This window comes from Rutidosis leptorrhynchoides, chromosome 2 (assembly GCF_046630445.1).
Source record: "Rutidosis leptorrhynchoides isolate AG116_Rl617_1_P2 chromosome 2, CSIRO_AGI_Rlap_v1, whole genome shotgun sequence".
NCBI classification, from domain to species: Eukaryota; Viridiplantae; Streptophyta; class Magnoliopsida; order Asterales; family Asteraceae; genus Rutidosis; species Rutidosis leptorrhynchoides.
Window position 1 is genome coordinate 679,568,903 of NC_092334.1, and position 18,056 is coordinate 679,586,958.

An 18,056-nucleotide genomic window follows, 5' to 3' on the forward strand; every position below is an offset into this window, starting at 1 on the left:
AATTCATTTAACCTTTGATTATTTTCGACGACTCACGATACAATTGCTTGTAAATGGATATGAATATATACATATATACATATATATACTTGTATATAATAAATAATATGAAATAGTATATATCGTAATTGTTATAATTAATTTTGTAAAAATAATAATAATAATATATAAAAAGTATCTATATATAAATAAAGTGTATATAATTTCGAAATTATTTAGTAAGAGAAGGTAACGCTCAATTTTCATTCGATTGATAGTTAGCGAGCTAAAAAGAAACTTAGGTAATTTTAAAATAAACGGTGATCTGAAAATGAGTTCTATAAATTTTAGGCTTATTAAAGATATATTTAGGAACCATTTGTTGAATTTTAAAACTTTTCATATTTTACTTGAGATTGAGAGTGAATAATTAATGTAACTTTTATATAATAGTTAATGCTCGAATTTTACATCATAATGACCAAAATAAATAAATATGGTTAATTTAAAATTTTGAGACTTTTCTGAAGACTTTTATCCGCCACTAATTTTAAATAGTGCACGATACCCGGTCCGCGATATAGTGTCGGTCGAATAATTTGAGGGCTGCTTTAATTAGTACACGTTTTTTTTTCCTTAGACTTTTATATTTTAATTTACTGTTTCCTTTTTAGACTTTATGAGGATTAATATCTTGAGGTGTTTGCCACTATTAGTTTCCTGCAACTTGACATCTAAAATAAATATATACATGTACATATATATGAAACTAAATCACACCATCTTCACTCTATTTTCCTTCTTGCCTTCAAAAGTTTCCTGTTTCTCTTTGCTTGTCGAGCCACCACAAATCATGGCCACCACGGCAACCATCACCACCTCTTAACCGAGGCCAAACATCATGAAACCACCATCACTTACCACCTTAACGCCATCACCTTTCTTCACTTTCTTCATTATGAACCCACAACAACTCACCACCATAACCACTCCATCCGACATCAATTGAACCCCCACCGGCCACCAAAAACCGTCACCACCACCTTGACCCATTACAACCATCTACAACCGCCACCATCTACACCCTCACCATCATCTCAAATCCTCTCTCTCATCTTTGTTCTCTCCTCTCTCTCTCTCTCTCTCTCTCTCTCTCTCTTAAAGTGTATCTTGAAAACCACTTCATAACAGCCATCTTGAAATTGATATTGTTGCTTGATCTCTTTTGTTTCATTTTTTTTTCTAACGAAACTGATGGTGAAGATGTTACGGCATAATGATAATGATGACTAAGACGAAGCGGCAAACAAAACGATACTAAAATGGGATTTATAATGGTAGCGGTATTATAAAAATGATGATCACATGATGGCGATGTAAATATGGAAACAAAGATGAAAAATGGAATCATAGGTAGGACCGACACCCACATGGGTGATATTTTTATTCTTAGTTGCAGTAACATCGGACCCCACAAAACATATAACCTCCAACTATAAAAAAAATAAATAATTACGGGACATAAACATCTAAAACATTGGACTTGGTTAAATCATTGAGCTGGGCCGAATTATCTTTGGATTTCTATTGGGCCGTGATTCTTCAAGTTATTGGACTGAAATTGTTTTAATTATCGAGCCAAGATGATCCAATCTTTTGCTAGGCCAAGGGTTGATGACAATGAAGAAAATGAAACGTGTATGTTGTTAATAATATACGCGTTTAGATGTTTAGGTGCGGATGTGTTATTAACGATGGTGATGGTTTGATTATGATTATGATATAACAAAAACGATAATTTAGATGGTGAATATGAATAAGATGATGATGTTGTCGCTGATAGGAAAAATAGAAATGGTTCCATGTTTGTGGTATTATCGGGTTAGCGGGAGGTCGCGGGTCCAAACCCAGACTTAGGCATTTTTTTAAGACTATTCCTTTGAGGTTCGTGAATCTGAGGCCAACCCTGCATTGTTCAGTTCAGACGAATGAATATTTTTACTACAAAATATCGTATAGTGAGTTTCATTTGCTCCCTTTTTAATTGCTTTTGCAATATATATTTTTGGGCTGAGAATAAATGCGCTGCTTTTATAAATGCTTTACGAAATAGAGACAAGTGATTAAAAATGATATTCTGCAGATTGATGTGCTAGGTAATTTAGTTACATGTTATAAGAGCATGTAAGCACGAATCCTAAAGATAGATCTATCGGGCTTTACACCCCCATCCTGTAGGCTGCACTAGACATAAGAGCTAGTGGGCGGATGTTTAGCACTTCGAGGATTACTTATACACTTGCGAGTGTACATATCCATCTTTGCGAAGATGACTTATTATATTATTGTTAAGGTTGGTTACTGAGGCCTCAACATAAGCAGAACGGTTTTATACACTTGCGAGTGTACATATATTTATAAACGGAAATCTTGTGGTCTATTAATATATTGAAATGATTGTTATGATAAACCTATGAACTCACCAACCTTTTGGTTGACACTTTTAAGCATGTTTATTCTCAGGTATGAATTAAGTCTTTCGCTGTGCATTCGCTCATTTTAAAGATATTACATGGAGTCCTTCAGGACATATAGAGGTCAGTACCTCGCAATGGAACCAGTTGTTGAAGACTTCGTCCAGGTGGATTAGGACAGGTTATCACAGGTGGTATCAGAGCGGTGGTCTTAGCGAACCAGGTCTTGCATTAGTGTGTCTAACTGATAGTTGTTTAGATGCATTAGTGAGTCTGGACTTCGACCGTGTCTGCATGTCAAAAGTTTTGCTTATCATTTCGTGTCGAAAATTACCTGCTTATCATTCTTAGAAAATTGTTTGCTTATCATTCTTAGTCTAGACACATCTTACTGCATTGATTGCATGAATAGTGTATAGACAAAATTCATATCTTAGCGTATCTGTTATTGTTACCTTTGCCTGACAGCTTCCGTAGATTCCTCCGTAACTTATGGGATTTTAGTATTATATATGCATATGTAAATTATGTATTGCAAGGTACTAATCTACATCCTATAATCTATTTCTTATCGAAAATCCTTCATCTGATCGTACGAGATGAATCCCTCAACCAGTTCAAATTCCTTAGATTCCGACAACTATTCCGATATGGATTTCGACTCGAGCTCCGAAAGCAGTGTTACCGGAATGGATCAGCCAATCAGTCATCACCAATTCATCTGATGGGTTCGTAGTATACTAAATCATTGGGGACAAGAAGAAGGTGATCCTTTCCATCAATCGAATTCATCTCTTGGCGAAGAACCTGAAGCACTTACCGGCGAACCTGTTCGTAATACCATTTTCTCCCTCATATCCCGAATATCTCGTCATTATTATATACTATCTCAAATTCAAAACCTTATTCACTCGCTCGTCCGAACCGACAATCACCCCGATGTAATAGAAGAAGTCAACGAGCTTCGCGCTCGAGTAATAAATTTGGAAACATGGTGCAAAACCTACCAGCTTCAGCAACAGCACCGGCAACAACAGTACCACCACCAACATCAACATCCGCATCCCACACCTCAACATCACAATCTTTATCTCGAACATTAATATCATACCCACCATAGATACCAAAGAGTACCAACAACAGTTAACGATGAAGTATTGATCCATAACTTCGTTAATATTCTGCGAAGAATATGTGGTTCCTAATAGTTTTAGAGATTACTTATTCTAGCTCAAACCGAAAAGCAAATGTGATTAATATCATACTAACTCATTTAAATCCATGATTACATCTGAAGAAAATATATATGTATATATGTTTTCATTAAGATTGTAATTAAAAATTGTTTTGTACAAACTGTTAATGGTGAAAATATTTTATCGGGTAGGTAATACCCGAGGAATATTTAGATTTCACTTTAAGAAGTTACACTGTACATTCTTCGAAATTGATTCAATGGTCATTTACTACCCTACTTACATTCACCGATATACGTATCCGTTCACCGCATAATAACCCTTTTCATTCAATTTCATATTTGGATTTTGACTTATCAAAATCTAACAAGTGGCATAATGAAGAAAACATTGGACAAAATAAAATTTGTTAGAAACAAACGAATTAACTAATTGAAATTTTATTAAGAGTCCACGCTAACTGTTCCAGCTAACTGTTCCTAGCTAACTGATTAAATTTTATTTATCGCAATTTAATTATCGCAATTTTATTTATCGTCATTTAAATTCTGTTATTTACTTTACGCATTTAATTTATCGTCATTTAATTTCTGTTATTTAATTTACGCACTTTAAATAATGGGACACGTATACAAGGTTTCGACATATCATATTGAACCATCTATATATTTATCTTGGAACAACCATAGACACTCTATATGCAAATGACGGAGTTAGCTATACAGGGTTGAGGTTGATTCCAAAATATATATATAGTTTGAGTTGTGATCAATACTGAGACCGGTACACGGGTCACGATACGTATTAATTAATTCGAATGTTATATATTAAACTATATATGAACTATTGGACTGTTAAATGTGGACTATCGACTGTGGACGAATAATATTGGACAATTAAAATGAATTAAAATACGGAATATAACATATGAAACTAAATAATTCTTCAAGTTTGCCACTTGATTTCATCTTAAACCTCATTCGTATCTTGACGATTACAATCTGCATTCAAACCTTTCATGATTCTTGAAAACACCTCGATTGAGAGAATGAATCAACCGCACTTCATCTACGGAAGAAAAGATTGATGCACATAATTATGCACCTGAAAACCCTCAGAAACTGAGTAAACGTTTAACACGTAGCTGTGCTAATTCCTTTAAGTGTTATTATCACCAAAAATAATTTGGTAATCCCTTTCAAAGTAGCAAATTTTGTCACAGCTTCAGCAAGTTAACTCCGACTTCTAATCCGAAACAACCTTATTATAACCTTGATATATATGCGCACTCTTTATTGTTACTGGGGAACCTTTTATATTACCATCAACGTTTAATCATCTAAAAACACAATTCTCTTGAAACCACCTCGGATTGATAACCGACGATTCAGATATGGTAACATTAAATGCAGAGGAAACAACAAAATTGTAGATGGTCCGAACTGCTAAAAGTTTGATAATAAGAATAGAATGTTGGGAACGCTCGATAGAAAATTTAATACTAAAAAAAATAGATTGAGCTAACTGTGAAGGAGACCAAGGATAAAGACAAGGACCAAACCCTATATTTAAAGAATCCAGGAATTTCTGGATCCGCCGAAATCTTTAAAGATTATCTTGCTCCGAAGTCATGTTAAAATCTTGCGGAAAATTTTTCTTCATCAGCCTTCGAACTTAGAAATCCCAAAATATTATCATAAATATCTTCGATATTTCTGAGGATATTTTTATAAATATTCTTGTCCGAAATTATCTACCTCTTCGTGTTTTCTGTATTCCATTGTATTGAAAACTTCTGTAAAATCTAAGTATAAATTATGAATGAATTGTGGAGAAGTGTTGGGAATTGAAGCATGAGTTAGTATAATATAATGACGCCCGGCCAACGTGATTATATTACAGTAAGTCATGCTGAATTTCTAATGGAACGTGTTGATTCACAGACTATACCATCATCATGTACCATGTTACATAACTTTTTCATTCTACTTAACCTCCGAACATATCAGGAAAAATATATTCTTGATAGTTCTATCTTCTGTAATTCTGGTAATTTAACCAATCAAATCGTGCTATTACAATTCTTCTGCTTAGTATATTATGATCATTCAAAATTTCATACATATGAATTTTGGACCATTACTCGTTTTACTAGAGGTCGAGAGGAGAATAAAAAGACAAAGAGCTCTAAAATATAAGAGAAAATATAAAGCCCAATAACAACACGGAAAATTTCAAACCGTGTATATCGATGTTTATCGCAACATAAAGACACGAGAGAATTAAAAACATTATAACCCCAAGGGCGAAGTAGAAGAAAACAGATTCCTCCGGTGGAAGTTGGAAAAGGAGAATTATTGTTACGATAGTAAGGATAAGGACAAGGATTAGAACTGGGTTAAGCATTTTCACAATCTTTTGAATTTGAAAATTTAGTATAGGAGTGATAAAAGTAATGGAACGAAAGAAGTTAATTTATAGTGAAATATCTGATAAAGAGATCGAGGCAGATAATTGCATTTAATTAAAAGGATTTTATTCACCAAAGAATCAAATCTTTCAGATCTCGGCAATTTTCCCTAAATCCCTTAAATTCCGGAAATCCACCATATCTACGTCAAAGGATTTGACGAAACATTATTTCTTCAATTCACTCTCTTGTGATAACTTCACTCATACGTTTCGAATAATCAAATTGTTTTATCTGTACTACTCAATGATGATAAAACTCTATTTATCAACTCATATTCGTCATAAAAACATTTTTATTGTTAACCATGACGACCTCACTCAAATTTCGGGACGAAATTTCTTTAACGGGTAGGTACTGTGACGACCCAGAAATTTTCGACCAAATTTAAACTTAATTCTTATATGGTTTCGACACGATGAGCAAAGTATGTTATCTTGAGTCTCAAAAATTTTGAACTGTTTACATGAATTCATTTAACCTTTGATTATTTTCGACGACTCACGATACAATTGCTTGTAAATGGATATGAATATATACATATATACATATATACATATATATACTTGTATATAATAAATAATATGAAATAGTATATATCGTAATTGTTATAATTAATTTTGTAAAAATAATAATAATAATATATAAAAAGTATCTATATATAAATAAAGTGTATATAATTTCGAAATTATTTAGTAAGAGAAGGTAACGCTCAATTTTCATTCGATTGATAGTTAGCGAGCTAAAAAGAAACTTAGGTAATTTTAAAATAAACGGTGATCTGAAAATGAGTTCTATAAATTTTAGGCTTATTAAAGATATATTTAGGAACCATTTGTTGAATTTTAAAACTTTTCATATTTTACTTGAGATTGAGAGTGAATAATTAATGTAACTTTTATATAATAGTTAATGCTCGAATTTTACATCATAATGACCAAAATAAATAAATATGGTTAATTTAAAATTTTGAGACTTTTCTGAAGACTTTTATCCGCCACTAATTTTAAATAGTGCACGATACCCGGTCCGCGATATAGTGTCGGTCGAATAATTTGAGGGCTGCTTTAATTAGTACACGTTTTTTTTTTCCTTAGACTTTTATATTTTAATTTACTGTTTCCTTTTTAGACTTTATGAGGATTAATATCTTGAGGTGTTTGCCACTATTAGTTTCCTGCAACTTGACATCTAAAATAAATATATACATGTACATATATATGAAACTAAATCACACCATCTTCACCCTATTTTCCTTCTTGCCTTCAAAAGTTTCCTGTTTCTCTTTGCTTGACGAGCCACCACAAATCATGGCCACCACGGCAACCATCACCACCTCTTAACCGAGGCCAAACATCATGAAACCACCATCACTTACCACCTTAACGCCATCACCTTTCTTCACTTTCTTCATTATGAACCCACAACAACTCACCACCATAACCACTCCATCCGACATCAATTGAACCCCCACCGGCCACCAAAAACCGTCACCACCACCTTGACCCATTACAACCATCTACAACCGCCACCATCTACACCCTCACCATCATCTCAAATCCTCTCTCTCATCTTTGTTCTCTCCTCTCTCTCTCTCTCTCTCTCTCTCTCTCTCTCTCTCTTAAAGTGTATCTTGAAAACCACTTCATAACAGCCATCTTGAAATTGATATTGTTGCTTGATCTCTTTTGTTTCATTTTTTTTTCCAACGAAACTGATGGTGAAGATGTTACGGCATAATGATAATGATGACTAAGACGAAGCGGCAAACAAAACGATACTAAAATGGGATTTATAATGGTAGCGGTATTATAAAAATGATGATCACATGATGGCGATGTAAATATGGAAACAAAGATGAAAAATGGAATCATAGGTAGGACCGACACCCACATGGGTGATATTTTTATTCTTAGTTGCAGTAACATCGGACCCCACAAAACATATAACCTCCAACTATAAAAAAAAATAAATAATTACGGGACATAAACATCTAAAACATTGGACTTGGTTAAATCATTGAGCTGGGCCGAATTATCTTTGGATTTCTATTGGGCCGTGATTCTTCAAGTTATTGGACTGAAATTGTTTTAATTATCGAGCCAAGATGATCCAATCTTTTGCTAGGCCAAGGGTTGATGACAATGAAGAAAATGAAACGTGTATGTTGTTAATAATATACGCGTTTAGATGTTTAGGTGCGGATGTGTTATTAACGATGGTGATGGTTTGATTATGATTATGATATAACAAAAACGATAATTTAGATGGTGAATATGAATAAGATGATGATGTTGTCGCTGATAGGAAAAATAGAAATGGTTCCATGTTTGTGGTATTATCGGGTTAGCGGGAGGTCGCGGGTCCAAACCCAGACTTAGGCATTTTTTTAAGACTATTCCTTTGAGGTTCGTGAATCTGAGGCCAACCCTGCATTGTTCAGTTCAGACGAATGAATATTTTTACTACAAAATATCGTATAGTGAGTTTCATTTGCTCCCTTTTTAATTGCTTTTGCAATATATATTTTTGGGCTGAGAATAAATGCGCTGCTTTTATAAATGCTTTACGAAATAGAGACAAGTGATTAAAAATGATATTCTGCAGATTGATGTGCTAGGTAATTTAGTTACATATTATAAGAGCATGTAAGCACGAATCCTAAAGATAGATCTATCGGGCTTAACACCCCCATCATGTAGGCTGCACTAGACATAAGAGCTAGTGGGCGGATGTTTAGCACTTCGAGGATTACTTATACACTTGCGAGTGTACATATCCATCTTTGCGAAGATGACTTATTATATTATTGTTAAGGTTGGTTACTGAGGCCTCAACATAAGCAGAACGGTTTTATACACTTGCGAGTGTACATATATTTATAAACGGAAATCTTGTGGTCTATTAATATATTGAAATGATTGTTATGATAAACCTATGAACTCACCAACCTTTTGGTTGACACTTTTAAGCATGTTTATTCTCAGGTATGAATTAAGTCTTTCGCTGTGCATTCGCTCATTTTAAAGATATTACATGGAGTCCTTCAGGACATATAGAGGTCAGTACCTCGCAATGGAACCAGTTGTTGAAGACTTCGTCCAGGTGGATTAGGACAGGTTATCACATATAAGATTAAAAATACTAATATGCTCCCACCAGCCCTTTTGTAAACACATGGCTCGTCTTCATTTTTGATAAAATCAAACTCTTTTATTTTCTCATCAAAACAAAGATTCCAGCTTCTAGATGCTTGCTTTAATCCGTAAATGGCTCTTTTAAGCTTACACACTTTATTAGGATACTTAGGATTTACAAAACCTTCTGGTTGTTCCATATAGACATCTTCACTTAAGTGTCCATTAAGGAATGCAGTTTTGACATCCATTTGCCATATCTCATAGTCATAATATGCGGCTATGGCAATGAGTATTCTAATCGATTTTAGCATGGCTACTGGAGAGAAAGTTTCGTCATAGTCAATACCATGAGTTTGAGTGAAACCTTTCGCCACTAGTCTTGCCTTAAATGTATGTACATTTCCGTCCATATCGGTTTTCTTCCTGAAAATCCATTTGCTCCCAACAGCCTTGCTGTCAGGAGGTAGATCAACTAAGTCCCATACTTCGTTGTCATACATGGACTGCATCTCGTCATTCATGGCTTCATGCCATTTCTTAGATTCAGGATCTAATGTAGCATCTTTGTAGTTAGTGGGCTCACTTTCATCAACCAAGAAAATTTCGTCCTATCTTTCGGGACTATGACGAGGTCTACTAGATCTACGAATGTCTTGTGTTACTTCAGGTTCCTGAGCAACCAATTATTTAGGTTCTTCAATAGTTTGTTGATAGCTAGTGCCAACCTCAGGTGTGATATTTTGTGGTTCTTAAATTTTTTTCAAGTTCTACATTACTCCCACTTGCTTTATTTAATAGAAACTCTTTTTCTAGAAAATTAGCGTGTCTAGAAACAAACACTTTATTCTCGGTAGGATTGTAGAAGTAATATCCCATAGAATCCTTTGGGTATCCCACAAAAAATGCATTTGATAGATCTGGGATCAAGTTTGCTGGAAGTTTCTTGTCGAACATGAGCTTCGCAACCTCAAACTTTCAAATAAGATAAATTTGGAATTTTTCCATGCCATAACTCGTATGGTATCTTATTCACCTTTTTGGTTGGTACCATATTTAATATGTGAGCAGCGGATAAAAAGGCATAGGTCCAGAAGGATGGAGGAAGTGTAGTATGATTCATCATAGATCGAACCATATCAAGTAAGGTTCGGTTCCTCCTCCAAGAAACACCATTATGTTGTGGTGTTCCGGGTGGAGTGCGTTGTGAAATAATTCCACAATTCTTTAAATGATCGACAAACTCTTGATACAAGTACTCACCTCCTCGATCCGATCTAAGAACCTTTATCATTTTGCCTAGCTGATTTGGAACCTCATTTTGAAACACTTTAAACGTTTCAAATGCCTCATGTTTATGTTTCAATAAGTAAACATAACCAAATCTACTAAAACCATCAGTAAATGTAATGAAGTATCTTTCACCATTTCTTGACATAGTTCTAAAAGGACCGCATACATCGGAATGTATAAGTCCCAAAATATCCTTTGATCTTTCTCTGGAACCGGAGAAAGGTGCCTTTGTCATCTTCCCGCTTAAACAAGATTCACATACATCAAATGACTTAGAGTTAGTTGATTTTAAAATTCCATCAGATTGGAGTTTGGTTATGCATTTCTTGTTTATGTGACCAAGACGACAATACCATAGATAAGTTTGATTCAAGTCATGCTTGGATCTTTTGGTGTTTATGTTATACATAGAACTATTATTGGATGAATCTTGTATGTCAACTTCATATATGCCATTGTGAGGGCGTGCCTCAAAATAAAAAAACATCTTTATTGAAAACTATAATATTACCATTAGAAAAAGCATACGAGTAACCAGATTCATACAATCGTGCAGCTGAAATGATGTTCCTAGTTAAACTAGGTACATAATAACAATTATTTAATATTAAGTACAAGCCATTTGGTAATAAAAGTTCATAAATGTCTATTGCTACGACCGCAACATGTGCTCCGTTGCCAACATGCAATACCAAATCGCCTCGTTTTAGCTGCTTAATCTTTCTTAGTCCCTGTACGTTATTACAAATGTGAGTTCCACAACTAGTATCAAATACCCATGAATTACTAGAGAAAGCAAAAGGTTCTATCATATAGATACCTAAGGTGCTAGCATTGCTAGCTTTTGTCTTCTTCAGCTCTGCAAGGTAAGTCGGGCAGTTTCGCTTCCAATGACCAATTTCTCCACAATGGAAACAAGTGGCATCTTTGGCGGGTTTTTCTTTCTTCTTGACAGAATTCTTTGGGATAAACTTTTTGCCTTTGTAGTTGCCTTGACTCTTAGGTTTGCCTTTACCTTTGCCTTTGGCTTGTGGTTTCTTGATTTTTCCTTCCCGAATCATGAGGACTTCAGAGGTTTTGGATGGAATATTCTTCTCGGCAGTCTTAAGCATTAAATGCAATTTTAAGATAGATTTCTCCAAATTGTTCATATTGTATTTCAAGACGAACTGGTCATATGACTTTGGTAGTGAGTTGAGGATCAAGTCTATTGCCAACTCATGACCTATGGAAGATCCAAGCCTCTCAAGCTGATCTATGTAGCTCTTTATTTTTAGAACATAAGAGCTTACAGATGTCCCCTCAGTCATCTTACATGCGTGTAACGCTCTGATAGTTTCAAAGCGTTGTCGCCTAGCTTGTTGCTGAAACATTTCCTTTAGCTGCTTAAGCATCTCAAAGGCATCATGATGTTCCAGGTCCTTTTGCAAGTCTGGAATCATGGTGGCTAACATGAGGCATGCAATCTCTGTGGAGTCATCCATATGCTTAGTCCAAGCATCTCGGATGCTCTTAGTGGCATTAGCAGGGGGTTCCTCGGGAACGGGTCCATCAAGTATATACGACTTCTTTTCGACTTTGAGAAAAATTCTCAAATTACGATACCAGTCTAAGAAGTTCGTATCATTTAGTTTTTTCTTCTCTAAGACAGATCTTAGAGAAAGGTGGTGAACGGGTGTAGTTGCATTGGGTGACATCTACAAAATTAACAAAGTTCTTTTAGTATTTTAATATTTGATCCTTTAATAATTGATTACCCTAACTTTCTTATGAAAAATTAATTTGTTAAAGGCTAGAATCCAAGTTACATTTAACCTTGAGTGGTTGGCTGATGCTCTCTCCACTAAGTTTAAATCAACAAAGTAGGTAGCGATTACCAATTGCAAGTCTAATACAATTTCTATATCTTAATGGGATCCTTAACAACAATTGTCAACTGGTATGTTTAATCCCATCTATGCCTTGGGCATCTTGTGTTTGGCTGATGCTCTCTCCACAAGAAGCACCAATTAAGTTGTCCTATTTAAAAGTTATGGTGTTCGGCCCAAGACTGTCATGGGAATCGCAAAACACCATCTCGGTAATCACAAGACGACCGTGGTGGTTGGCTGATGCTCTGTCCACAACGACGTACAAATGACAAGCGAGTGTCTTAAAAAGGATGGCATAAACTTACATTTTAAAAGGGATTTTGTGTTTTGTATTATTTCAATTTGACAAAACATTTCGTATAATAATTGTTGCATGCATTCAACAATATATTATACGTATACTTTAGATAAAATCATATTTTATATGTTGGTCTTGAGTTTATAGAATCTCTATTTTAGTCACTCACGGCGTGTCCAATTTTAAACTAATATCCTATATTAATATGTATATATTGAGCGCGCTAACTTAAGACCAATTTTAGTTTCTAATAAAACTCATTTTATTTAAAACTTTATACAAGAGTTTGGTTTAAATTTATTAAATTCATAATTTATTAAAATTCATAATTTTAATGTTAACTTTGAGCTTTATGTAAAAACTCCTTTTTATTAAAAATCATTTTATACTTTTACGAAAAACCATTTTCAAAATTATATATAAATTTACCAAACTATTATTTGTGTTTGATTTGTTAAAAAAAAATTATTTTCTAGCATGCAAATATCATATATTCAAACATGCAACATACAGACATAAACACAACAATTAATAGGTGCATTGCCAAGCCTTTTCCTAATCGGTTTTCGTGAGTCAAACGAAGAAACCGGGTCAATCTAAGGACATAACAAATATCCATGCTCCATTGTGATGTCTTGAAGCTCCCACTTGCCTAGTCAACATTTGGTGTTGCAAATGACTTCAAAATTGCTTAGAACTCCATCTTGAATTTTCTTCATATCTTGTTACATTTTTATACATAAAATATACAAGTCTACACTAATACTTTTAAATCTCAAAATTAAACAAAACATGAAAAATAAAATTATTACAAACCATTATAAATGAAAGAATAATTTACAACCCAATCGAATTTCAACACAACCAAACATCACAAAATGGTCTAAAGGCTTTCTATGCACCATGCAACTTAATATATCAACTAGTATATATATAGCAACTTCTACAACCATACATGCATGTAAAAGGAATGGTTGCAGCAAATAAAATAACTAAGTTGCATTTTAGAAATCTACAACTTTTCCTTTTTAGAAGAGAAGTTGTTCATTTCTAATAATAAGAACAAGTTCTTATTGTATATAACACAAGTTTCTTAACACATGCAAAAACGGCTCTTGATACCACGGAAGGGTTTTGTATAAAATTTCTTAAAACAATTTAGCAGCGGAAGCATGTACAACAATTTTTAAACCTTTCAAAAACTCCCCACCAAGGATCCAATTGCATGTTGTTAAGAAAACTAAATAACAAATAGTGAGTTTAAAGACTACAACATTTGAAGACTTTGAACTTTAGAAGTTATGGATGCTAAGGATGTAGGAACCAAAGTAGCCTCCCTTTATCGGTAATCCACACTTGAGCAAAGTTCCAATACCAAATGGATGCTAGTCCTTCTCAACCGCTAATAAGAAAAAGGATGAAGAACAATCTTCTATCCTTTTACTTTTAATTATCTTACTTGAACTACTAATACTTTAGTAACTTAAAAGAGTTATATGAAAGTAATTTGTATGTAAGAAGTATGAAAAGAAAATGCTTGCTCTATTTCATTTTAAGTGCACGTGTATATATATATATATATATATATATATATATATATATATATATATATATATATATATATATATATATATATATATATATATATATATATATATATATATATATATATATAGGGTTAGGTTCATTTGAGAACCAACAAAAAGTCAAGAACTTTAAGAAACAATCTTAACCATTAGATGAGTTTGATCGACGGTTGTTGATATCAATGGCATATTGGTAAATATTGTGCATATCATAATTAAATAAAATCACTATAAGGGTGTTCTAGTAATTTGATCAAAGCATTAACTGTCTTCCATTTTGAAATCACGTAAAATACAGGATTAACCGTTTACGAATAAATTTGTTTCTAGATTAGTAGGATTTGATGTAATCTACATACATTATGATTATAATTTTATTTTATAATATTAGAATATTACTGCAAATAATTTTATTAAAACAAACTGACTCAAATGTTCGTGTGTACATTTGTGCATAAGAGCAAAAGTTCATGTGTACATTTGTGCATAAGATAAGAGCAAAAGTTCATGGGTACATTAAGTTCATATGTGCATTTATGCATCAGATAAGAGCAAAAGTTCATATGTACATTTTTTTTGGGAAAAGTAGTTCATATGTACATTAAGATCATGTGTACATAAGATCGATAAGGGCCTGTGTGCATTTGTCCACAAGATAAGAGTACTTTAGTATGTAAGAATGATAATGGTAATTTTATTTAGTTGTGTGGAATAATTACATTGGATAGTCCCAAAATACAACTGAGATATAATTTAGATAATATATTTTGTTCACGTGTGTACATTAAGTGTACATTTGCATATGCTTTACGCATCATCATCAATAGGAAGTATTATCAATTTTCATTGATAGTTTTCTTTATTTCCTTCATGTGCACCCAATTTACATGAACAGATAACTCTTCTTAAATAACTCTTCTTGATCATCAACAATTTAAACATATAAGATATATAAGGTAATTATAATCTCTAAAACCCGGCCACTAATCTGCATCGACACATCTTCACCATCATATGTGTATGAAATCATTTTCACAATTTTATCATCTTTATCTTCATCTTCATGTAAAGGGTCATGGTGTTCATTCTTTTTTTCCATGATTTTCTCAAAGAGAAAGAAATATGTGATGTGTGTGATCAATAAGAAACACGTTTTTGACCAAGCAGTAATTAGTGAGAAATTAAAGGGATTATTCAATTAGTAGTAACTGCCATATGATTAAAAAGACCGAAATACCCTTATGTATTTAGAGAATAATATGGTTCTTACAGTTCTTTATATTTTGTTGGTTCTCAATTGAACTCTTCACTATATATATATATATATATATATATATATATATATATATATATATATATATTGCATATGTAAGTTGATTAGCCTTTTAATAAGTGCCACTACACTTAAAATACATAAAGCAAAAGCTAACAACAAATGCTAGACAAAATGATATCATAAAGTTTATTCTTCCATCAACTCCATATGCAAAGATGGTGTGTAAAGGTGTTTATGACATGACCACCTCTTTAACTTAATCCATTCATTTGTCCCATATATTTGTCAAACAAATATAACATACACTCTTAAATGTTACATGGAACATTACTAGACTATGTGCATATATTGATACTTCACTACACATAATTATTTTATCCAAATAATAATGTTATCATACAAATTATGGTTGATCATATATATAAATCACATTTGAATATATACTTGGTAGATAATTGCTTTTTGTGTGTGACTCTATAAGTTCATATGTTATTAGTAGTGTAAACATAAGTTGTGTCTTGGGCGTTAATAACCAACATATATATTGTTTTGTATATGTACATGTATGATGAAGATGATGAACTGAAATTGTGGCGGTGATTATGATGATATGAATTCAGTAAGAATAGATCACAGATGTTACAATTAGGTTGAGAGAAAATTGCTAAGTACGTGTAGGCTTAGGTGTAAGGTGTGTACAAATGAAGAATTTGCCTAAACAATAAACTAGGTGAGGGTATTTATATGCTTAACTATATTTAAAAATCTCATCTACATTATTAATCATAACATTGCTAATAGTTGTTACTTTTTTATATGTATATAGGTGTTTGACAGTGTATAAAATTGTTAAAATAAAGAGTAGCATGACAAAAAGCTATGAGCTTTTTATTAGCTTTTGACTTTTTTTTTCCCTCCGTTAAAAAGCTTAAAACTCTTTTATAAAAAACGAAGTTTGTTAATAGATTGGAGTTTTTTCATAAAAACTAGAAGTTAAAAACTTTTAAAAACTTCAAAAAGCTTTCAACCAAACACGCCCCAATACATGTCACTTTTTTGAATCTAGCAAAAAAATGAATCGATCTAGCAAAATAATTTGTGATGATGATAAAATAAGGATGGTTCTACACTTCTATTCATGGTAATGCATACTGGGATGGATGTTGAAGTGTGTTGTCTTGCCCACTTAGTATTTAGTGATAAAAGTTTTGAGGACATTGATTCATTTGCGTATAAGTGGATTGTGGGGACATAATATTTGGATTACAACCTCAAAGTGAAACAATATATATGAAAATGATGAGCAACTATTTCAAGTGATCAAGTGATTATACTCTGATAAAGGCCATATACGGAATCATCATATTCATCTTATCTCATTATTGGCCGGTGATAACATGGTTAATTTCCTTGCTATTTTAAGTTGCCCGCATTATAAGGACTAAGGAGTAATATCTGTGTAATTATAAGACATATCAATCGTTAGCGGAAACAGTGGCAGATCTTGAACATACTTACTGGAGTGACCAATAATATATGTTGTGAAATGTAATTTTAGATTGTTTGACTATGCGTAAAAGTTCACATTTCACATATAATATTTCATAAGATATTAGGTCATCGGTTATTTATCGTAACATTTCAATCGATAGATGGTTTAAAATTCATGACTAATACTATCAAAATATTCAATCGAGAAAAAATATAAGTGGTCAATATATAAAGCAATTTAATAAGAGAATAGTAAATATATTACAATTTCTATATTTATGTACTATGTATATTGCAGTTAATGTATTAATTATGATAATCATAATTAATACTTTAATATTAATATAAATATAAATAGTATAGAACAGTTATGATAAATAAAATGTAGATAGTGGTAAAACACTGAACAACTTACAAATATCAAACAAAACTGTGCAAAAATGAATTGATTTTTGGCCAATAATAAAATGTTAGTGAGGGTTTTTCAATAAATTCATTTTTTGTCATATAATGTTAGCAAAAAGAAAGAGAAAATTGCGCGATTGGTCCCTGTGGTTTACATGAAATGAGGTGTTTGGTCTCTGAACTTCATTTTCGAGGTTGTTGGTCCCTGTGATTTTCAAAACACGCGTGGTTGGTCCCTGTCAGGGACTAACCACCCCGAAAATGAAAGTTCAAAACAGGTGTAGTTGGTCCCTGTTAGGGACCAATCACGCGTGTTTTGAAAATCACAGGGACCAACAACTCTGAAAATGAAGTTCAGGGACCAAACACCCCATTTCATGTAAACCACATGGACCAACCGCGCAATTTTCTCAAAAAGAAACACAAATAATATTTGTGTAATTGGGTACTCTCACAACTATAAACAGGATTTCAAACTAGAGAGAAGATAAACGGACATTATGAATATTATTTCATTATTAATTTTCGAAGTTTAAAGATACAATTAGAAATGTTCCTAATTTAGGATTAAATTCGGACA

At 32.9% G+C, this 18,056-nt stretch overlaps 1 protein-coding gene across 1 annotated transcript; it reads right to left on the minus strand.

The window, feature by feature from the left end:
- Positions 1-861: 861 nt before the first annotated feature.
- On the minus strand, positions 862-15,403 carry LOC139890295 (uncharacterized). Its single transcript, XM_071873187.1, has 6 exons — positions 15,281-15,403; positions 11,165-12,246; positions 10,520-10,641; positions 9,265-9,821; positions 7,498-7,638; positions 862-1,041 (listed from the first exon to the last, which is right to left on the minus strand). The coding sequence occupies exons 1-6, from the start codon at positions 15,401-15,403 to the stop codon at positions 862-864; spliced, it is 2,205 nt and encodes a 734-aa protein (XP_071729288.1).
- Positions 15,404-18,056: the final 2,653 nt, after the last annotated feature.

Bases quoted from the DNA above. Each gene is read 5' to 3' on its own strand.
- LOC139890295 (XM_071873187.1), bottom strand. From the start codon at position 15,403: ATGGAAAAAAAGAATGAACACCATGACCCTTTACATGAAGATGAAGAT. The intron at 10,642-11,164 runs GTACTTAATATT...TGGTTTTAGTAG, and splicing joins CTTTTATTACCAAATGGCTT to ATTTGGTTATGTTTACTTAT. The intron at 1,042-7,497 runs GTAAGTGATGGT...TGGCGGTTGTAG, and splicing joins AAGGTGATGGCGTTAAGGTG to ATGGTTGTAATGGGTCAAGG.